Source organism: Pleurodeles waltl, chromosome 4_1, assembly GCF_031143425.1.
Source record: "Pleurodeles waltl isolate 20211129_DDA chromosome 4_1, aPleWal1.hap1.20221129, whole genome shotgun sequence".
Classification (NCBI taxonomy): domain Eukaryota; kingdom Metazoa; phylum Chordata; class Amphibia; order Caudata; family Salamandridae; genus Pleurodeles; species Pleurodeles waltl.
Window position 1 is genome coordinate 29,496,248 of NC_090442.1, and position 23,999 is coordinate 29,520,246.

The following is a 23,999-nucleotide window of genomic DNA, read 5'->3' on the forward strand; positions in this document are numbered from 1 at the left end:
ATCACACTTCAGGCAAAATGTGGGGGCTAACCATGTGAAAAAGAGGCATTTTCTCACATATGCCACAAGGCACACTACACCACATTCATTGCACATCGCACACAGATACACCCATATTTACATAATACAGCCACAACCTGACTGGCACACCAAGGACAGGTGGAGCGTGCAGAAGCTGGGCCCAAACCACTACAAGTGTCCACTAGTTGACAACTAAACACAGATCCCACACACATAACACCTAACAATGAATAGCTTAGCCATGTGAATTAATTGGCCATGTCAATGTAAAGAAAGTCACATATAGGCACAGCCCCACATTTGTCATGGTGTCGAAGCCTCCAGGGACACCAATATGAAATGCCATCCAAGTGTTGCCACCACCTACCTATCACCTAAACATACCAGACATACCCATAGTGTGCACCTTCAGCTGTTTGGTGCATTGTGCCGTACATCTAGGAATACAGCCATGAAAGACCATGGGGCAGATATATGAAAAGTGGCGCTGCACCTAGTCCAGCACCACTTCTCTTGCGTCCTCCCTTAGTGCCCCCCTAATGCCACCATGTGTGCGCCGTATACAATAAACGGCGCACCGTGGTACAGAGTAGGTGCAGTAGTGTCAAGATCATGGATGGCATAGTAGGACTCTGTAGGAGTACTGAGAACATACCTGACCATTTCATGCACAGTGCATAGGGACCCACTCACAACTATGGTGTACCCGCCTGCTCTGTGCATGTGTTGAAAGTGTCTGTGATAAATCATGTCTAGGAACCTTGGAGATTCCTCTGCATCAATTTTGCTACTCCTCCTAATCTACCACAAAGGGTCACTAATTGTCGTACTGCATGTGTAGTGCCACAAGGAGGCCTGAGTTAGGCCTTGTAGGGCTTTCATAGTGTCAATACAAATGACACTTTTTTGGTGCAAGGAGGTGGTAGGTCCCACTTACCAGTTCTCAAACAGCCTCAAATATGGACAACACAACACATACTTTGCATGGTTAAACTGTCAGTCCAAATTTAATTTGACAATCACCAGGTCCCTGAGCCACAATCCATGATAATATTGTCCACCACCACACACCAATGCAACCAAACAACAAAACAGGAACACACACAATACCAGAAGCAAGTTTGAGTCACCACTCCACCTAAAAATAACATCTGCCATGGCACATACAAACCACTAATATGCATGACTGACACATGTTCTCTCATTTCTTTGCAGCTGACCAAGGTTACAGCATGAGTGATGACTCCTTTTGGCAACCCGACAGCGGTGGAAGAGGGGCATACAATGAAGCCTAACCCTGTGCCGTATATCAATGGCATTAAGTACCGTGAGCACTATTTGCCCCAACCCTGCCACATGGTGTGCTGTCTCTCAAATATAGCATACACATGTTGGCTGTTGAGTGCACTAAGGGTCACAAGACAAATGAAACAGCAATGGGTGCTTATCCACTCTCCACACATAGCACTTCCTATGTACATTCTAACACACGTCACACAATTGTGCTGTCTTGATATATGCCTGCAGCTAATCCAGAAATGCATGTGTATAGCTTAGGTAAGAAAGTGTTTGCAATTGGTTGCGATGGTTGATGTGTGTCATCAAGGTAACCCCGTATAGTCTGTATGATACCACCATACACCACATATGAAAACACATCTCTCAGTGACACTCACATGCCTGACCAAGAGAAAGTGACCTACTGGGACCAATACCCTAAAATGTCTAGGTCTCCCACATGCCAATCCGGTGTGGTATGTGCATGTAAGTCTAGCAATGTCCAAACATGTCACAGACCCACCCAAAATTGTATGAGTGAAGAAGGAGACAGATATGTTGCATGTGGCAAATCAAGAATTTATAGCTGAGATAATTTCACACCCTAGCAAGATACACTCATGGTGACAGTGACATAGGTTGTTGAATGCAGATGTGAGTGCATCCTGAGGTACACCAAAGGACGTTTTAGAACAGCTGAGAGACTCCCTCAGTCACTTGGAGATATAACATGGGGAGGTCACTTGGATACTTGTTGTGGCTGGTGTACTGTCATGTGTGTGAAACTCATGTAAACTAGCAAAGCCTGAGAATGGGAGGGATACTTTCACTTAGCCAGTAGAAGAAGATGTGTTCATCTTCAAATTGCACAACTCACACAGCATCCTGTCCTTGTATGACCGGACAATATTGCAGTAGAAGATATGTACAGAGTGTAAGTAGCCTAAAGAATGCCAACAACGTAGGACCAAATTAATTCCAAACAAGATATGCTGTTAATGTTAGAGAAGGTGCACTCATAGACCAATAATGCTACTATGTGAGCACCCTACATATGTTAACGAAGGATGTCTAGGACAGTACATACCCCATTCATGTTTGCAACAACAACAACGTAGTTGTCCATAGCTTACTATAGAGACAGAAGACAGTGACAGATGACATCATCTGTCCCCTGGGTCAGAAAACATAAACAAGGTACACTAGCCCTAACCAAGCTTTGTGTGTAGCCATTTTAGTTATAGCTCCATGCACGTTATTTTAAGACACTAGGCCGCTGTGCACTTTAACCTAGATATATTTTATTCCGCTTCGCAGAAATGACGCTAGTCGGGTTTGTGTCAATATTTTTGACGCCAACCTGACTTGCACCATTCTTTGACACACAACCCCTAGTCTTCCCTATGCCCCTGCTGCCCGGTTAGCGTAATTTATTTTGATGCTAACCAGGCCGTAGCACCAGCTAGCGTCATTCTATAAATATGATGCCTGGCTGGCGCATTGGAATGGCGGTAGGCGGTGTTAAAAAAATGTTTGCAAACCTGCGCTACCGCAGGTTTGCGTCATAAAGTATAAATATGGACCCAGATGTGTGCAGATTTACCAGCATACCCATCATGATAATTGTGAGTGAGCGTGGTCACATCGTGTGTGCATAGAATGTGAATGCTGAGTGTATACCTGGTGCTTAGGATATGTTCGACATGCATGTGCCCAGGTAGTTCAATAACAAGGAGATACTGTAGCTGCACCCAGTGCAGTGCCACTCTTCCTGTGCCCCTTAGATATGAAGATGTTGTTGCACGGCCTCCCAGTTCCTTCCCTTCTCCCGTTTTACATTGTTATCATTTTTAGTGGGTGTTAGGTGGGTAGTGATAGGTTAGTTATTTAGATTAGGTTAGTTGTAGGATAGAGTAAGTATAATTGGGGGTGGGTTTTAGTACTTTTTCGAGGGGTTGGGGAAGGTTATGTATGTGTTTCTATGTTTATAAAAGATAATCCATAAAAAAAATATACATTTGTTTGGGATATAGGTTAAGTTAGTACATGTGTAGCCTTAGTTTGTGTTGTCCTACTCCTATCTTGTCTCTTAATGAGGGTGGGGCCAAGTATTAGCATGTGGCATTAAATGTTTAAGATACGTTTAGATTAGGATAGATAGCTGTAGGGGTAAGTTAAGATAAGTTAGTATAGGTTAGTTTAGTGTAGGGTAGTGTCTAGGTTAGGTTTTAATAAGGTACTCTTTTAATGTTAAAATAAATCCAGTTATTTGTTACACAATTATGTCTCCATGTTGATTGAGTGTCTCGGTGTTCTCATCTGTGCACTGGCCAAGTTAGAGGAATGCTTTAGGCCTTAGAGTGTGCTCTATATTGGTATACATGTATGACAGTGTGTACCCCCTAAAGGTTGGCAGGGGGTGTACCTGGGGCATGGGAGGGCACCTCTGGGCTCCTTCCGAGCCCACAGGTCCCTTAACGCCTGCCCTGACCCAGGCGTTAAAAAACGGCGCCCATCAGGCTGGGCGCCGTTTTTTAAGGCCTGCCCCCTCCTGTGCGTGAAAATGACGTCACAGTATAAATATGGGGTACAGGCCTTCAAGTCATTTTTTGGAAGGGAACGCCTACCTTGCATATAATTAACGCAAGGCTGGTTCCCCCTTCCAAAAAATGGCGCACACGGTGGAACTTTGACGCTCACTTCGTCGGACGTCAAAGTATAAATATGGGGCAGGGTTTGCGCCGAATGTGCGTCAAAAATTTTGACGCACATTTGGCGCAAACAGGGTATAAATATACCCCTTAGAATAAAACAATTCAGAGAAAGCGCCCCACGTTGTCTCCTGGAGCTTCTTCTACTTAAATTCTCCAGGGATGAAAAATGTTCAACTCTATTAACCCCTTCGCTGCCAGGCCTTTTCCCCCTCCTGTGCAGAGCCTTTTTTTGGCTATTTGGAGCAGTTCGCGCTTAGGCCCTCATAACTTTTTGTTCACATAAGCTACCCACGCCAAATTTGCGTCCTTTTTTTCCAACATCCTAGGGATTCTAGAGGTACCCAGACTTTGTGGGTTCCCCAGAAGGAGGCCAAGAAATTAGCCAAAAAACAGTGAAAATTTCGTTTTTTTTAAAAAAAATGGGAAAAATGGGCTGCAGAAGAAGGCTTGTGGTTTTTCCCCTGAAAAGGGCATCAACAAAGGGTTTGCGGTGCTAAAATCACCAGCTTCCCAGCTTTCAGGAACAGGCAGACTTGAATCAGAAAACCCAATTTTTCAACACAATTTTGGCATTTTACTGGGACATACCCCATTTTTACGATTTTTTGTGCTTTCAGCCTCCTTCCAGTCAGTGACAGAAATGGGCATGAAACCAACGCTGGATCCCAGAAACCGCAACATTTCTGAAAAGTAGACAAAATTCTGAATTCAGCAAGGGGTAATTTGTGTAGATCCTACAAGGGTTTCCTACAGAAAATAACAACTGAAAAAGAAAAATATTGAAATTGAGGTGAAAAAAACATCACTTTTTCTCTATGTTTTACTCTGTAACTTTTACCTGCAATGTCAGATTTTTGAAAGCAATATACCGTTACGTCTGCTGGACTCTTCTGGTTGCGGGGACATATAGGGCTTGTAGGTTCATCAAGAACTCTAGGTACCCAGAGCCAATAAATGACCTTCACCCTGCAGTGGGTTTTCATTCTATGCCGGGTATACAGCAATTCATTTGCTGAAGTACAAAGAGTAAAAAATAGCTATCAAGAAAACCTTTGTATTTCCAAAATGGGCACAAGATAAGGTGTTGAGAAGCAGTGGTTATTTGCACATCTCTGAATTCCGGGGTGCCCATACTAGCATGTGAATTACAGGGCATTTCTCAAATAGACGTCTTTTTTACACACTGTCTTACATTTGGAAGGGAAAAATGTAGAGAAAGACAAGGGGCAATACCACTTGTTTTGCTATTCTATGTTCCCCCAAGTCTCCCGATAAAAATGATACCTCACTTGTGTGGGTAGGCATAGCGCCCGCGACAGGATATGCCCCAAAACACAACGTGGACACATCACAGAAAACAGAGCTGTTTTTAGCAAAGTGACTACCTGTAGATTTTGGCCTCTAGCTCAGCCGCCACCTAGGGAAACCTACCAAACCTGTGCATTTCTGAAAACTAGAGACCTCGGGGAATCCAAGATGGGGTGACTTGTGTGGCTCGGACCAGGTTCTGTTACCCAGAATCCTTTGCAAACCTCAAAATGTGGCTAAAAAAACACATGTTCCTCACATTTCTGTGTCAGAAAGTTCTGGAATCTGAGAGGAGCCACAAATTTCCTTCCACCCAGCGTTCCCCCACGTCCCCCGATAAAAATGATACCTCACTTGTGTGGGTAGGCCTAGCGCCCGCGACAGGAAACGCCCCAAAGCGCAACGTGCACACAGCCAAATTTTTGAAGGAAAACAGAGGTGTTTTTTGCAAAGTGCCTACCTATAGATTTTGGCCTGTAGCTCAGCCGCCACCTAGGGAAACCTACCAAACCTGTGCATTTCTGAAAACTAGAGACCTAGGGGAATCCAAGATGGGGTGACTTGTGTGGCTCGGACCAGGTTCTGTTACCCAGAATCCTTTCCAAACCTCAAAATTTGGCTAAAAAAACTCATGTTCCTCACATTTCTGTGGCAGAACGTTCTGGAATCTGAGAGGAGCCACGAATTTCCTTCCACCCAGCGTTCCCCCACGTCTCACGATAAAAATGATACCTCACATGTGTGGGTAGGCCTAGCGCCCGTGACAGGAAACGCCCCAAAGCGCAACGTGGACACATCCAAATTTGTGAAGGAAAACAGAGAAGTTTTTTGCAAAGTGCCTACCTGTAGATTTTGGCCTGTAGCTCAGCCGCCACCTAGGGAAACCTACCAAACCTGTGCATTTCTGAAAACTAGAGACCTAGGGGAATCCAAGATGGGGTGACTTGTGTGGCTCGGACCAGGTTCTGTTACCCAGAATCCTTTGCAAACCTCAAAATTTGGCTAAAAAAACACATGTTCCTCACATTTCTGTGGCAGAAAGTTCTGGAATCTGAGAGGAGCCACGAATTTTCTTCCACCCAGCGTTCCCCCACGTCTCCCGATAAAAATGATACCTCACTTGTGTGGGTAGGCCTAGCGCCCGTGACAGGAAATGCCCCAAAGCGCAACGTGGACACAGCCAAATTGGTGAAGGAAAACAGAGGTGTTTTTTGCAAAGTGCCTACCTGTAGATTTTGGCCTGTAGCTCAGCCGCCACCTAGGGAAACCTACTAAACCTGTGCATTTCTGAAAACTAGAGACCTAGGGGAATATAAGATGGGGTGACTTGTGTGGCTCGGACCAGGTTCTGTTACCCAGAATCCTTTGCAAACCTCAAAATTTGGCTAAAAAAACACATGTTCCTCACATTTCTGTGGCAGAAAGTTCTGGAATCTGAGAGGAGCCAAGAATTTCCTTCCACCCAGCGTTCCCCCACGTCTCCCGATAAAAATGATACCTCACTTGTGTGGGTAGGCCTAGCGCCCGCGACAGGAAACGCCCCAAAGCGCAACGTGGACACATCCAAATTTGTGAAGGAAAACAGAGGTGTTTTTTGCAAAGTGCCTACCTGTAGATTTTGGCCTGTAGCTCAGCCGCCACCTAGGGAAACCTACCAAACCTGTGCATTTCTGAAAACTAGAGACCTAGGGGAATCCAAGATGGGGTGACTTGTGTGGCTCGGACCAGGTTCTGTTACCCAGAATCCTTTGCAAACCTCAAAATTTGGCTAAAAAAACACATGTTCCTCATATTTCTGTGGCAGAAAGTTCTGGAATCTGAGAGGAGCCACAAATGTCCTTCCACCCAGCGTTCCCCCACGTCTCCCAATAAAAATGATACCTCACTTGTGTGGGTAGGCCTAGCGCTCGCGACAGGAAATGGCCCAAAACACAACGTGGACACATCACATTTTTTCATAGAAAACAGTGCCTACCTGTGGATTTTGGCCTCTAGCTCAGCCGGCACCTGGGGAAACCTAGCAAACCAGCGCATTTTTGAAAACTAGAGACCATGGGGAATCCAAGATGGGGTGATTTGCGGGGCTCTGACCAGGTTCTGTTACCCAGAATCCTTTGCAAACATCAAAATTTGGCCAAAAAACACTTTTTCCTCTCATTTCGGTGACAGAAAGTTCTGGAATCTGAGAGGAGCCACAAATTTCCTTCCACCCAGCGTTCCCCTAAGTCTCTCCATAAAAATGGTACCTCACTTGTGTGGGTAGGCCTAGCGCCCACGAAAGGAAATGGCCCAAAACACAACGTGGACAAAACATATTTTTTCACAGAAAACAGAGGTGTTTTTTGCAAAGTGCCTACCTGTGGATTTTGGGCTCTAGCTCAGCCGGCCTCGGGGGGGGGGGGTTGGGGGGAAATGCCCTAAAATAAATTTGCATCCCCAACCCCCACCCCCCCACCAGGAGCGACCCTCGCCTATGGGGTCGCTCCCCCTCCGTGACATTGGCGCCAAAAAAACAAATCCCCGGTGCCTAGTGGTTTCTGCCCCCTTGGGACAGATTGACCTAAAATCGACCAATCTGCCCCCAAGGGGGGCAGAAATGGTCTAAACACAGTTTGCCCCCCAGGGGAGCGACCCTTGTCTGATGGGTCGCTCCCCATCTCTAAAAAAACAAACAAACAAAAAAAAAAAACACAAAAAAAAAATCTGCCCTGGCGCCTAGAGGTTTCTGCCCCCCCCCCCCCCCCGGTGGCAGATCGGCCCAATAATAGGCCGATCTGCCCCCAGGGGGGGCAGAAATGGCCTAAAATAAATTTGCATCCCCAGCCCCACCCCCCCACCAGGAGCGACCCTCGCCTATGGGGTCGCTCCCCCTGTGTGACATTGGCGCCAAAAAACAAATCCCCGGTGCCTAGTGGTTTCTGCCCCCAAGGGCAGATTGACCTAAAATCGACCAATCTGCCCCCAAGGGGGGCAGAAATGGTCTAAACACAGTTTGCCCCCCAGGGGAGCGACCCTTGTCTGATGGGTCGCTCCCCATCTCTAAAAAAACAAAAAAAACAAAAAAAAAAAAACACAAAAAAAGAATTTGCCCTGGCAACAAGAGGTTTCTGCCCCCCCCGGTGGCAGATCGGCCTAATAATAGGCCTCACTTGTGTGGGTAGGCCTAGCGCCCACGAAAGGAAATGGCCCAAAACACAACGTGGACACAACATATTTTTTCACAGAAAACAGAGGTGTTTTTTGCAAAGTGCCTACCTGTGGATTTTGGGCTCTAGCTCAGCCGGCCTCGGGGGGGGGGTTGGGGGGAAATGCCCTAAAATAAATTTGCATCCCCAACCCCCACCCCCCCACCAGGAGCGACCCTCGCCTATGGGGTCGCTCCCCCTCCGTGACATTGGCGCCAAAAAAACAAATCCCCGGTGCCTAGTGGATTCTGCCCCCTTGGGGGCAGATTGACCTAAAATCGACCAATCTGCCCCCAAGGGGGGCAGAAATGGTCTAAACACAGTTTGCCCCCCAGGGGAGCGACCCTTGTCTGATGGGTCGCTCCCCATCTCTAAAAAAACAAAAAAACAAAACAAAAAAAACACAAAAAAAGAATTTGCCCTGGCAACAAGAGGTTTCTGCCCCCCCTGGGGGCAGATCGGCCTAATAATAGGCCGATCTGCCCCCAGGGGGGGCAGACATGGTCTAAAATAAATTTGCTCCCCCCCGGGAGCGACCCTCGCCTATGGGGTCGCTCCCCCTGCGTGACATTGGCGCCAAAAAAACAAATCCCCGGTGCCTAGTGGTTTCTGCCCCCTTGGGACAGATTGACCTAAAATCGACCAATCTGCCCCCAAGGGGGGCAGAAATGGTCTAAACACAGTTTGCCCCCCAGGGGAGCGACCCTTGTCTGATGGGTCGCTCCCCATCTCTAAAAAAACAAACAAACAAAAAACCACAAAAAAAAAATCTGCCCTGGCGCCTAGAGGTTTCTGCCCCCCCCCGGTGGCAGATCGGCCCAATAATAGGCCGATCTGCCCCCAGGGGGGGCAGAAATGGCCTAAAATAAATTTGCATCCCCAACCCCCACCCCCCCACCAGGAGAGACCCTCGCCTATGGGGTCGCTCCCCCTGTGTGACATTGGCGCCAAAAAACAAATCCCTGGTGCCTAGTGGTTTCTGCCCCCTTGGGGGCAGATTGACCTAAAATCGACCAATCTGCCCCCAAGGGGGGCAGAAATGGTCTAAACACAGTTTGCCCCCCAGGGGAGCGACCCTTGTCTGATGGGTCGCTCCCCATCTCTAAAAAAACAAAAAAAAAAAAAAAAAAAAAAACACAAAAAAATAATTTGCCCTGGCAACAAGAGGTTTCTGCCCCCCCCTGGGGGCAGATCGGCCTAATAATAGGCCGATCTGCCCCCAGGGGGCGCAGACATGGTCTAAAATAAATTTGCTCCCCCCCCCGGGAGCGACCCTCGCCTATGGGGTCGCTCCCCCTGCGTGACATTGGTGCCAAAAAAACAAATCCCCGGTGCCTAGTGGTTTCTGCCCCCTTGGGACAGATTGACCTAAAATCGACCAATCTGCCCCCAAGGGGGGCAGAAATGGTCTAAACACAGTTTGCCCCCCAGGGGAGCGACCCTTGTCTGATGGGTCGCTCCCCATCTCTAAAAAAACAAACAAACAAAAAAAAAAAACACAAAAAAAAATCTGCCCTGGCGCCTAGAGGTTTCTGCCCCCCCCGTGGCAGATCGGCCCAATAATAGGCCGATCTGCCCCCAGGGGGGGCAGAAATGGCCTAAAATAAATTTGCATCCCCAACCCCCACCCCCCCACCAGGAGCGACCCTCGCCTATGGGGTCGCTCCCCCTGCGTGACATTGGCGCCAAAAAAAACAAATCCCCGGTGCCTCGTGGTTTCTGCCCCCTTGGGGCAGATTGACCTAAAATCGACCAATCTGCCCCCAAGGGGGGCAGAAATGGTCTAAATACAGTTTGCCCCCCCAGGGGAGCGACCCTTGTCTGATGGGTCGCTCCCCATCTCTAAAAAAACAAAAAAAAACAAAAAAAAAACACACAAAAAAAAAACACACAAAAAAAAACTGCCCTGGCGCCTAGAGGTTTCTGCCCCCCCCTGGTGGCAGATCGGCCCAATAATAGGCCGATCTGCCCCCAGGGGGGGCAGAAATGGCCTAAAATAAATTTGCATCCCCAACCCCCACCCCCCCACCAGGAGCGACCCTCGCCTATGGGGTCGCTCCCCCTGCGTGACATTGGCGCCAAAAAAACAAATCCCCGGTGCCTAGTGGTTTCTGCCCCCTTGGGACAGATTGACCTAAAATCGACCAATCTGCCCCCAAGGGGGGCAGAAATGGTCTAAACACAGTTTGCCCCCTAGGGGAGCGACCCTTGTCTGATGGGTCGCTCCCCATCTCTAAAAAAACAAACAAAAAAAAAAACCACAAAAAAAAAATCCGCCCTGGCGCCTAGAGGTTTCTGCCCCCCCCCCCGGTGGCAGATCGGCCCAATAATAGGCCGATCTGCCCCCAGGGGGGGCAGAAATGGCCTAAAATAAATTTGCATCCCCAACCCCCACCCCCCCACCAGGAGCGACCCTCGCCTATGGGGTCGCTCCCCCTGCGTGACATTGGCGCCAAAAAAACAAATCCCCGGTGCCTAGTGGTTTCTGCCCCCTTGGGGCAGATTGACCTAAAATCGACCAATCTGCCCCCAAGGGGGGCAGAAATGGTCTAAATACAGTTTGCCCCCCCAGGGGAGCGACCCTTGTCTGATGGGTCGCTCCCCATCTCTAAAAAAAAAAAAAAAAAAAAAAAAAAGAATTTGCCCTGGCAACAAGAGGTTTCTGCCCCCCCCCGGGGGCAGATCGGCCTAATAATAGGCCTCACTTGTGTGGGTAGGCCTAGCGCCCACGAAAGGAAATGGCCCAAAACACAACGTGGACACAACATATTTTTTCACAGAAAACAGAGGTGTTTTTTGCAAAGTGCCTACCTGTGGATTTTGGGCTCTAGCTCAGCCGGCCTCGGGGGGGGGGGTTGGGGGGAAATGCCCTAAAATAAATTTGCATCCCCAACCCCCACCCCCCCACCAGGAGCGACCCTCGCCTATGGGGTCGCTCCCCCTCCGTGACATTGGCGCCAAAAAAACAAATCCCCGGTGCCTAGTGGATTCAGCCCCCTTGGGGGCAGATTGACCTAAAATCGACCAATCTGCCCCCAAGGGGGGCAGAAATGGTCTAAACACAGTTTGCCCCCCAGGGGAGCGACCCTTGTCTGATGGGTCGCTCCCCATCTCTAAAAAAACAAAAAAACAAAACAAAAAAAACACAAAAAAAGAATTTGCCCTGGCAACAAGAGGTTTCTGCCCCCCCTGGGGGCAGATCGGCCTAACAATAGGCCGATCTGCCCCCAGGGGGGGCAGACATGGTCTAAAATAAATTTGCTCCCCCCCCAGGAGCGACCCTCGCCTATGGGGTCGCTCCCCCTGCGTGACATTGGCGCCAAAAAAACAAATCCCCGGTGCCTAGTGGTTTCTGCCCCCTTGGGACAGATTGACCTAAAATCGACCAATCTGCCCCCAAGGGGGGCAGAAATGGTCTAAACACAGTTTGCCCCCTAGGGGAGCGACCCTTGTCTGATGGGTCGCTCCCCATCTCTAAAAAAACAAACAAAAAAAAAAAACACAAAAAAAAAATCCGCCCTGGCGCCTAGAGGTTTCTGCCCCCCCCCCCGGTGGCAGATCGGCCCAATAATAGGCCGATCTGCCCCCAGGGGGGGCAGAAATGGCCTAAAATAAATTTGCATCCCCAACCCCCACCCCCCCACCAGGAGCGACCCTCGCCTATGGGGTCGCTCCCCCTGCGTGACATTGGCGCCAAAAAAACAAATCCCCGGTGCCTAGTGGTTTCTGCCCCCTTGGGGCAGATTGACCTAAAATCGACCAATCTGCCCCCAAGGGGGGCAGAAATGGTCTAAATACAGTTTGCCCCCCCAGGGGAGCGACCCTTGTCTGATGGGTCGCTCCCCATCTCTAAAAAAACAAAAAAAACAACAACAAAAAAACACAAAAAAAGAATTTGCCCTGGCAACAAGAGGTTTCTGCCCCCCCCTGGGGGCAGATCGGCCTAATAATAGGCCTCACTTGTGTGGGTAGGCCTAGCGCCCACGAAAGGAAATGGCCCAAAACACAACGTGGACACAACATATTTTTTCACAGAAAACAGAGGTGTTTTTTGCAAAGTGCCTACCTGTGGATTTTGGGCTCTAGCTCAGCCGGCCTCGGGGGGGGGGGGTTGGGGGGAAATGCCCTAAAATAAATTTGCATCCCCAACCCCCACCCCCCCACCAGGAGCGACCCTCGCCTATGGGGTCGCTCCCCCTCCGTGACATTGGCGCCAAAAAAACAAATCCCCGGTGCCTCGTGGTTTCTGCCCCCTTGGGACAGATTGACCTAAAATCGACCAATCTGCCCCCAAGGGGGGCAGAAATGGTCTAAACACAGTTTGCCCCCCAGGGGAGCGACCCTTGTCTGATGGGTCGCTCCCCATCTCTAAAAAAACAAACAAACAAAAAAAAAAACACAAAAAAAGATTCTGCCCTGGTGCCTAGAGGTTTCTGCCCCCCCGTGGCAGATCGGCCCAATAATAGGCCGATCTGCCCCCAGGGGGGGCAGAAATGGCCTAAAATAAATTTGCATCCCCAACCCCCACCCCCCCACCAGGAGCGACCCTCGCCTATGGGGTCGCTCCCCCTGCGTGACATTGGCGCCAAAAAAACAAATCCCCGGTGCCTCGTGGTTTCTGCCCCCTTGGGGCAGATTGACCTAAAATCGACCAATCTGCCCCCAAGGGGGGCAGAAATGGTCTAAATACAGTTTGCCCCCCCAGGGGAGCGACCCTTGTCTGATGGGTCGCTCCCCATCTCTAAAAAAAACACAAAAAAAGACACACAAAAAAAATTGCCCTGGCGCCTAGAGGTTTCTGCCCCCCCTGGGGGTAGATCGGCCTAATACCAATAGGCCGATCTGCCCCCAGGGGGGCAGAAAAGGCCTTCCTAAAAAAATGCCCCCCTGGGAGCGACCCTTGCCCAAGGGGTCGCTCCCTTTTGCCAATTTCATTGAGAAAAAAAAAAAATCCCTGGTGTCTAGTGGGGTTTCAAAAGCGCTTTTGAAACCTGTGAGAGACTTCAAAGGGAAGGAAATACATTTCCTTCCCTTTGAAGCCTCTCGGGGCCTCCCCCATGGGATTGAAAGAGAAATGCAAAAGCATTTCTTGCGCCGGGGAGGCCAGGATTCTATCACAGGACCGGAGGCGAGGATTATGCAGATCTTTCTTCACTTTTAATTAAACAGCAAGTTCAAAGTAAAACAAAACATGAACAAAAAAACTACAAGTTCCATGAGCCCGCCGCCATGGTAACGAGTATCCAATGAGGTGCGCTCCTTCACGTTGGTATAAGTATCCCGAAATGCGTCACACTTCCTCTTTCTTCACTGCTGTGAGCCAGATAAGTGCCTTTCTGCCTCCGGTTCGGGGGTTTTCTGTTTGCTTTGGCGCGTCTCTGCTAAATTGCATTTTCTGTCTTTCGTTCGCCGAGCGTTTCTTTTGTTTTTCTCCCTCCGGCGTGTTTAAATACACGTCGGGCCCACTAGAGGGCGCGCGCACGCTGTTTTTCTCTCGGAGAGCATGTAGCTCTCAGCGCTCGGCGCTCGCGCCTCGCGTTTGTTTTCTTTTTTCTCAATTAAGGGTTTTTGGCCCTCAATTACAGGTTTGTACCTTCGGTACAGTTTTGTCCCTACCCGTGACACCCATTTGGGTAAGGTTTACCCCATTAGGGAAGATATTATTTTTCTTGCACTTACAGTGACAGAGTGGGTAGGGATTTTACCCTATATATCATATTTTTTGTTGGGTGTGCACTCTGTCCAGTCCTCATTATGCACTCCTCTCAAGAACATGAGCCTTTTCCCAACATGTCCCCAGGTGAGGGTTCCTCTCGCCGTACCCTCCCCCCCGGGGTGGACACTTTGTTTTCACAGGCTATTTCCCACGCTTTGGCCCCTCTTAGGGATAGTGTAGCTAAACTTACTGAACAGGTGTCCAGAGGTACGGGCATGTTTGGTGTGACGGGAGCGGAGGGTGATTCCTCTACCCTTTCGGCTCCCAGGAAACTGCGCAAGCGCGACGCGGGGCACCTGGAGGAGGGCGAGTTTTTTTTCCCATCCCAAGAGTGCGCGCGCGCATACGCGCTTACCCTCCCGGGAGGGCTGTTTGCCCGGGGTAATGGGTGACAAGCTTCACCACCTATGGAACCCTGATTTGGAATCCCCCAAAGGCTTCATGGGAGGTTCAGATGAGGACTCATCATCTTTGGATGACGACTCAGGTCGCCCTTGGCGCCCTGGGGCTACCTTACCAGATCCTTCGGATTCTGACTCCGATATGTTTGAACCGGAGGGTATCTACCATCCACGTTCCTCGGAGTGGCGCCCAGACCACAAGGTGGCTGAGTATGTCGCCAGCAAAATTAGGCAACCTCTGGACAAGGAGGTGCGGGCCCGGCTACGGGCGGAGTGCCCACGCCCGTCTTTATCGGATAAGGTCGCTTGTACACCTGATATTGACCCTAAAATGTGTACGTTTTTTGCAAAGTATACCAAGGATCCCAAAAAAGGGATTGACCGCTCCTGGCGAGCATGTCAAGATAAACTTCTTGATGTCCTTGGTCCCCTCACACAGATTGTTCAATTGGCGGAGCGTGCCAGGCAAGCAAACACTCCCCTACAGACGGACATCATCGCAGGATGGGCTCAGAGAGCTGTTTGTCTCCTGGGCAACGCGAACTGTGCCATCTCTGCAGAAAGACGCAGGTCTTTATTAATCAAAATCGACCCCAAATTGGGGGAACTATCTAACTCGGAGGCAGGGGCTGTTGCCCAAGGCAATTTATTTGGCGACCCTTTTGTCAAAGAATTGGGGAAGTTTGTGGCTACGTTTTCGGCTTTGGATAAAGCGCAATCTTCCATTAAAAAGATCTTCCCCAACAAGGTTTTTGGCGGGGCCGGGCGAGGCAGGGGTCGCTCTTCCGGCCGTCCTTTCCAGCGAGGCCCCAGTTCCTTCCGGAACAACGGTTGGAGGGACGGCAGACAAGGAACTTTCTTCCCCAACAGAGGCAGGGGAAGAGGCAGAGGGTCCAGAAACACGCGAGGAGCATCTAACGCCCCTGGAGGTCCCTCTGGTGAGGCTTATCCCTTTTTCCCCAAAAAATTTTGGAGGGAGATTGAGGTTTTTCAAGGACAATTGGAGGCGCATTACCTCCGACGCATGGGTTCTCCAAACTGTCTCAGGTTTTCAGATAGAGTTCTGGGGTACCCCACTTCAGGAGAGACTGCCTCCGCCCATCGTATTTTCGGCAGAAAACTCAGACCTCATAGAATTAGAGGTTCAGGCCCTTCTCCACAAGGGAGCCATTTCCTTCACTTCCTTTCACCCCACAGGTTTCGTGAGCAACATCTTTTTGGTGGAGAAGAAGGACAAGGGGTTTCGCCCCGTTATCAACCTTCGGGCATTCAACGAATGGTTGGTTTACAGACATTTCAAGATGGAGGGTATTCACATGCTCCGCGACCTCCTCTTACAAGGAGACTGGATGGTTCGTCTGGATCTCAAAGATGCATACCTCACAGTCCCCATTTTTCCGCCCCATCGCAGATTCCTGCAATTCATATGGAACGGCCAGATGTTCGAATTCACCACACTCCCCTTCGGCCTGTCATCGGCACCTTGGTGCTTCACAAAACTTCTCAAACCAATAGTGGGAAAACTGAGATTGCTAGGCATACGCCTCATAATTTATCTGGACGACCTCCTTTTGATGGACCAGTCCAAGTCTCAGTTGATGTTCAATCTGAACACAACTATTGCGCTTTTCCAGGACCTTGGTTTCGTGATCAACCAACAGAAGTCGCAACTTACTCCGACTCAATCGTTAGTCTTTCTAGGGTTTCTAGTGGATTCCCGATCGGCGTCTCTCAGTCTCCCGACGCCGAAGATCTCCAAGATAAAGAAGGAACTGAGGAAAGTCCTTCGACGAGACCACATTTCGTTACGTCAATTAGCCAGGGTGATCGGCCTGCTTTCCTCCTCGATTCAGGCCATTTTTCCGGGTCCCCTACACTACAGAGCCCTGCAACGCTTGAAAGCGTTTCACCTTCGCCGAGGGGTCACGTACTCCGAATTGATCTCCCTGTCTCCAGAGGCAAGGACGGAGTTGTTTTGGTGGCTGGACCACATGGAGGCATGGAATGGCAGAGCCATTTTTGGTGCAGCCCCGGATCTGGTGATCGAATCAGACGCCAGTCGCCAGGGATGGGGGGCTCGTTGCGGAGACATATCGTTCGGGGGACGCTGGACCCCGCAGGAACTAACCATGCATATCAACTGCCTGGAACTCCTGGCGGGATCTTTTGCGATCAAATCTCTCACGAGAGACAAAGTCTCATGTGTTGTTCTACTACGGATGGACAACGTATCGGCGGTACATTACATAAATCGCTTAGGGGGAACAAGATCAAGAGCCCTAGCGGAACTGGCGATGAATCTTTGGCATTTTTGCCTTCAACACCAAATCTCAGTCACAGCAGAGTATCTTCCGGGAGTCCAGAATGTGGGGGCAGACTGGAATTCTCGGTTTCTCCAGGATCCCAGCGATTGGCGACTACATCGCTCGGTTTTTCAGCCGATCATGGATCGCTGGGGTCCCTGTTCAGTGGATCTCTTTGCGTCTCGTTGGAACGCTCAACTTCCCCTATACTTCAGCTGGCGACCGGATCCGGGAGCGGCGGCAGTAGATGCGTTTCTCCAGCATTGGGATACCCTTCAGGGTTATGCTTTTCCCCCATTTCTCCTCATCCCGCGGGTTGCGGCTCAGGTTCGCCGCCAAGAGGCGACGGTGGTTCTGATAACCCCCTGGTGGAGGTCACAGCCGTGGTTCCCGACCCTGTTGGAACTCTCGTGCGAGTGTCCTCTTCGCCTCCCGCATTTTCCCTCAATACTCCTGGATCCGTTGGGTTCCTATCACCCTCTGGTCCTTCAAGGTCATCTTTCCCTCATAGCTTGGAAAATTTCCGGCATCGTTGGCAAGACAACCGACTTTCGCAGGAGGCTAATGACTTCATCGCACAGGCCTGGGCCCCGGGTACATGCAAACGATATAGATCTGCATGGAACAGATGGTCTCGCTGGTGTGTGGGCAAACACTGCGATCCCATGGGGGCCAGTATTACCGACATCATCAATTTCCTTGCAGACTTAGGGGACTCTGGCTTAGCGTATCGCACTATCAATTCTTTTCGTTCGGCCATCTCGGTGGGCCACCCGCCCCTTAACAATCTCCCGATCGGGGAGCATCCCTGGATTTGTAAACTTCTTAAGGGTATTAGACTCTCCAGACCTCCGCAGCCCAGATATTCGGAACTCTGGGACGTGAACTTAGTTCTTACTCTCTTGTCCTCTTGGCGGGACAACCAATATTTGTCACTAAAGGAATTGTCAGCCAAATTGGCCATGCTTCTCTGCCTCATTTCCTGTAAGCGAGTGTCCGATGTCAGAGCATTGGATATTTCCGCTCGTATCTTTACTCCAGAGGGAGTCACGTTTACTATTGCAAGGAGGACAAAGTCTAATACCAGGTCGGTATCCTATCCCGCTTTTCCTGATTCCCCGAAGCTATGTGTGGTTCGATGTCTCAAAGTCTATGAGGAAGTAACCAGTTCTTGTAGACCTCCAGGAGTCGAGCAGTTATTGATTTCTATAAGGAAACCGTTTAAGGCGGTTTCTTCCCCTTCCATTGCCAGATGGATTCGATGGATTCTCTCTGAGGCAGGAATAGATGTTCAAGTTTTTGGCGCCCATTCTACTCGGGGAGCTATGGCTTCCAAAGCCATACAGGTGGGGGGCAGACTGGAGGACATCATGCATGCTGCTGATTGGTCTTCAGAGTCTACTTTTAAAAAGTTTTACTTTAAACCAATTCATGAAGCAGCCGCACTTGTGGTGAGTAAGCTTTAAACTTGCATAATCCTCGCCTCCGGTCCTGTGATAGAATACGAAATTTCCTAGCTATCGTGAAGGAAAGTTTCAATTCTATTAAGGACACGGAGGCGAGGATTATCCCACCCACATACTCTACGCTGGTATGTCCCCTCCCGATTACATCTACCTACGTAACAAGGTAGTATACTTGAGTTTGTACATTTATTTGTTGTCCTTTTGATCATGTTCTAAATACATCATGTTGTACTTGATTCAGATGTGATCACATTCTATTTAGAGGTATTTTAAGGTTCATGACTTTATTGCAGTCAGTATGTATCTATGTTTTATCGGATTTGCATCTAATTATACCTTTTTTGGTAGGTTCCGAGACTACGACCAATTGACTCTACCAGGATTCCTTCCGCAGTGAAGTCGAGGAAGTGTGACGCATTTCGGGATACTTATACCAACGTGAAGGAGCGCACCTCATTGGATACTCGTTACCATGGCGGCGGGCTCATGGAACTTGTAGTTTTTTTGTTCATGTTTTGTTTTACTTTGAACTTGCTGTTTAATTAAAAGTGAAGAAAGATCTGCATAATCCTCGCCTCTTTGCCTCTTTTCCTTCACGATAGCTAGGAAATTTCGTATTATGCTGGTCTTTCTTTACTATTCATAAAAATGCAGCCAACCATAAAACAGAAAAATACCAACTACATTTCCCATGGTGCCCGTGGTCAATTGCGGCGGCCGGCCTTCCACAGACGTCGTGACAGGTGAAAGCGGGACGCTGGTAATGTTCTGCACATGGCGCGCTGGGCGGTGAAACAATAAAACTCACTAATGGTAGGGCGACTTTAAACGTCTGTAACTAATTAAATATTAGAACAGCCTTTAAACGTATAATCACAATCACTCCCTTCAGTATTAAACGAATGTCTGTGTCCCCGTGACCATGAGCCGGGTGTTCACCGCGATGGCTTCTGGGTATGCAGATTTCTATTTCCAGCGGCACGCGCCCATAGAGCACCAGCGTCACTGCCGGGGGATGTCTTCCTGCATGGCTCCACCCCTCGGGTGCTCTCCTTCCGGAAGAAACGAAGAGCGCGCGGGTGATCTCTGACCGCGCGAGCGCCTCATTTACATTATTGTTATTAATTAGACGCTCATTTCCATGACATGAATCTCTCTTTACTGGTTCGTGAGCTTCTTCACGAAGAAACTCTCCAAAAATTCCCCTCCGGTTGTCATCGCCACACAGAGTGCGCATGAGCCACGGAGATGGGCAAGGTTATGCAACATACAAGGAGCTTCTGTCTGTTCTCTTTCCTCATGAAAATATGCCTTCCTAATGGTAGGGCAACCTTCTAAATTTAATAAGAAAAAATATTACGAATTCCTCACAATACACAAGTAAAGCTACTGCTTTCATTATACATGTCTATTCTACCCCGATCCTGAGGAAAGTGCTCACCGCGCTGGCTTCTGGGTATGCAGATTGCTGTTCGCATCACCACGTCCCCAGGATACACAGGTCACGTCATCCTGCTACAGGCTCCGCCCCTTCCTCATATCTTCCTGCTACAGGTTCCGCCTCATCCTTACTTGAGGCCCAAACAAAGGATCCTTCTCATCCGCCGATCACTGGGGCAGTCTGCGCATGTGCGGGGGGCGTGTTCGGACACTTCCGGTGACAAGGGCAGTCTGCGCATGTGCGGGGGGCGTGTTCGGACACTTCCGGTGACAAGGGCAGTCTGCGCATGTGCGGGAAGCAGTATTCAGCCACCAACGGTGACAAGGGCAGTCTACGCATGTGCGGGAGAGTAGTGTCCGTCGCTTGCCGACTGACTGGGACAGACTGCACGTGTGCAGGAGATCAGTGTCTGTCCACTTCCAGTTACTCGGGCAGTCTGCGCATGTGCACGGCTGTCTGCTGACTTGCAAGATAGTAGTTTAGTTACTTCCGATGACTGGTGTACTATGCGCATGTGCTGAAAAGTAGTGTCTGCTCAATCCTGGTAGGGTTACTGCATTGGATGGCAGAGGAAAGGTGTCCCCTTCTAGGTCAGCAGTGGGAAAGACAGCACAAGCAGTGGATGATGACATCACTTCCGGCCTCTCCCTCTGTGTCCTGTCTGTGCAGTTATCTTCATCTTCAGACCCTCACAAAGCACCTGCCCCCCCCCCCGCCCCAGGAGGTGGATAGAGCCTGGAAATGTCTGCACAGGTTTCTGCTCAGGTAGGAGATTGTCAGCACCTTCTGCTGTGTTTGTAGAAATAGACTGAATAATCCTGGAGGAAATCTCTGCCAGGAGCCGGGCTGAGCTGGGGTCTTCTACCCGGGGGCCTCTGGGGGGCTTTTCTTCCGGCCCTGGGGGTGTTTGTGGTCATCATTTGTGTTAAAGAGGGGATCTGTGCACTGCACTGCACCTTACTGCACTGTGAGGAATCTGTGCACACTGCACTGCATCTTACTGCACTGTGAGGAGTCCATGCACTGCATCTTACTGCACTGTGAGGAAATCTCTGCCAGGAGCCAGGCTGATCTGGGCTGTTCTATATGGGGACCTCTGGGGGGCTTTCCTTCCGGGCCTGGGGCTGTTTGTGGTCATCATTTGTGTTAAAGAGGGGATCTGTGCACTGCACCTTACTGCACTGAGGAATCCGTGCACTGCACCATACTGCACTGTGAGGAATCTGTACACACTGCACTGCATCTTACTGCACTGTGAGGAGTCCATGCACTGCATCTTACTGCACTGTGAGGAAATCTCTGCCAGGAGCCAGGCTGAGATGGGTGCTTCTGTGCGGGGACCGCTGGGGGGCTTTCCTTCCTGGCCTGGGGGAGTTTGTAGTCATCATTTGCGTTAAAGAGGGGATCTGTGCAGCGCACTGCATTGTGAGGGATCTGTGTACAGTGCGCTGCATCTTGTTTCACTGAGAGATCTGTGCACTGCATCTTACTGCACTATGAAGAATCTGTGCACTGCACTGAATCGAACTGCAGTGTGAAGAATCTGTACACTGCACTGCACTGCATCTTACTGCACTGAGGAATCTGTACACTGCATCTTACTGCACTGTGAGGAATCTGTACACACTGCACTGCATCTTACTGTACTATGAGGAATCTGTGCACTGCACTGCATATTATTGCACTGTGAGGAATCTGTGCACTGCACTGCATCTTACTGCAATGAGGAATCTGTGCACTGCATCTTACTGCACTGTGAGGAATCTGTGCACTGCACCTTACTGCACTGTGAGGAATCTGTGCACTGCACTGTGAGGAATCTGTACACTGCATCCTACTGCACTATGAGGGATCTGTGCACTGCTCTGTGAGGAATCTGTGCACTGCTTCTTACTGCACTGAGGAATCTGTGCACTGCATCTTACTGCACTGTGAGGGATCTGTGCACACAGCTCTGCATCTTACTGCACTGTGAGGAACATGTGCACACTGCACTTAATGCACTATGAGGAATATGTTCACTGCACTGCATGTTACTGCACTGTGAGATATATCTGCATGATACACTCCATCTTACAACACTATGAGGAATCTGTATACACTGCACTGCTCTCCTCATTGTGTTGCTTGCCCAATCCCTCCGCTGCCTCCTGTGTTGTCCTTTGCCCTACATCCTCTCCGGTGTTATGTTGCTTGCCATGCCCCTCCAACCAGAAAAAAGCACTATGATGTGTGATGGCCGCATAACAGCACTATTTTTCTAACATTTAATTAAGCTGTGCAGTACCGCGCGCTGGACAACATAGCTAAAAGACATTGACAAAGCCAATTGGTCTCACGTCAGCAAGACCTACTGGCTTTGCTAATGCTTGTTGAAGGTAAAGGCTAAAGCCTGATACCTCGCTAAAGTAATTCATTTCTTTTATGAGCTCTGGAAGACACTTAGTTGGGTTGCTGAAGAACACCAAGATGTTGTCTGCTTGTAGGGAAAGTTTGTGGTTATGCCTGACAATTTGTATTGCTGTAGAGTTAGTGTTTTGCCTTCACTTTCTCTGCTGTTTACACTATATATAGAGTGAAAAGCAGAGGAGAGAGAGAGGGCCGCCCTGTCTTATGCCCCGAGTACGTTTAGTGGCAGTGCCATGGCTAGGTCTCTGCTCCCTTTTCTGTGTGGATTGCTATAGATGAGGACGGCATTGCAGCTGCAGTCTGTGACGAGGACCGCATTACAGGAAAGATTTTGCGCACTCCAAGGCGCCCCGGGGGAACACCTGAGCATCTCTCACTCGGAACTCCTGATAACATCTGGGTGATGGCGAGTTCAAGAGGTGGGGCGTGAGGCTAGGAAGACGCCATTGACACCGAAACCGAACAGCCAGCCGACGAAGTGAGCAGCAAGAAGACACCAGAGGCACAAAAGAGGCCGGAACAGGAGAGTCCAGCTGAGGAGGTGAGATGACCAGTAAGTGTCAGGAAGACATCGGACTGCCAGAGAAGCTGGGAGAAGAAAACGGAGGATACGTGAAAGGCGCCTGTTCCTAACACATCCCATGAGGGATGTGGCTATCAAAGGTCCGGTCCTTTCTGAGGGGACGCTGGCATACTGAGGCTGGGGAAGTGTGAGGCGGTCGGGATTTGGAACATATGGGGAAATAGTGCATGTGGGGAGAAGCACTAAAACACGGACAGACATTGTGGTTAAAGGCTAAAGCCTGCAGTACATAAACTCACCAAGGGACCTACCACTCTGCATGAGCATGGAGACTGCACCACTGGGCACCGCCCAAGCCTACCCCTTACCAGTGCCTACCCACCTTTAGTAAACCATACAGTAGAAATACTTACCTGACCACCAGTTTTCTGTTCTCCCAAAGCATGTCGGTCTGAAGAAAACACCCACAGAGGCTCATCTTCCTTCATCTAGAAGAAATAACAAAGAAGAAAAATTAAGCACTGTGACAAAGGGAGAGAGAACAACACTGTAGAAACAAAATAAATCTGAGAGATGAAAGGGGACTTAAATAAAATGTGGTTGTTGATAGTAAAGAACTTCTGCCTAGACTCCCCGACCGGTGACATACTCGTTCATTTTTATGCTTCTCTTTGACCTTGATCAGTGCTCCGCTGCCCTTTAGCTAGATTTGCTGAGTGAAAATACAATGCAAATGGCAATGGGGGAGGCTTCAAGCTGCCATAACATGGGGACAATAAAGTGTGAGTTTTCTGCACCTCCCTGTCATCAGCATTCCTGAAGCAGTCATCAGAGACAGACAGAAAGGCAGGACTGGCCTTAAAACTTGCTTATCTTGAACACTTTCTACAAGGCATTAGTGCTTAAGAAGAGTGTGTTAGAAGTCCTTTGCTAAAAGGCCCTCTTGTAATTTCTAGAGGTAGGTAGTCCAGTCTCCATCCTCCTAACCCCCACATGAACTCAGTGTGTGGGGGTCAACCCTTCTTTCAGAGGAATGCAGGTCTTACTCTTCCACTGTCTGGAGCGGCATCCTAGCTCCATCTTGTTCCTTGTTAAAAAGGAAGCACTTGAAACTGAACCCACTGACTCATGCACACACAGACCCACTGACATAAGTACACAGACTTATGCACACACAGACCAACTGACCTAAGTACACAGACTCATGCACACACGGACCCACTGAAGTACACAG

At 49.4% G+C, this 23,999-nt stretch overlaps 1 protein-coding gene, 1 long non-coding RNA gene and 2 pseudogenes across 3 annotated transcripts in view; 2 read left to right on the forward strand and 2 right to left on the reverse strand.

Moving 5' to 3' along the window:
- The window catches only part of LOC138287305 (zinc finger protein 8-like), a 104,109-nt gene extending 85,250 nt beyond the window's left edge, over window positions 1–18,859 (forward strand). The window contains exon 3 of one of the 2 annotated variants that reach the window (XM_069227661.1): window positions 1,237–3,577. In XM_069227661.1, coding sequence (XP_069083762.1) covers window positions 1,237–1,316 — 80 coding nt within the window. In that variant the 3' untranslated portion in view covers window positions 1,317–3,577. Of the gene's footprint in view, window positions 1–1,236; window positions 3,578–18,740 lie in introns of those variants that run through there. The other variant, XM_069227662.1, reaches the window with a different exon arrangement.
- The window catches only part of LOC138287312 (uncharacterized), a 104,556-nt gene extending 84,556 nt beyond the window's left edge, over window positions 1–20,000 (reverse strand). The window contains exon 1 of the long non-coding RNA XR_011202192.1: window positions 19,834–20,000. This is a non-coding gene — a long non-coding RNA (uncharacterized lncRNA). The remainder of the gene's footprint in view (window positions 1–19,833) is intronic.
- Window positions 1–23,999, reverse strand: part of LOC138287310 (zinc finger protein 850-like) — a 369,596-nt pseudogene that overhangs the window by 198,963 nt on the left and 146,634 nt on the right.
- LOC138287311 (zinc finger protein 850-like) overlaps window positions 20,346–23,999 on the forward strand; it is a 257,681-nt pseudogene continuing 254,027 nt past the window's right edge.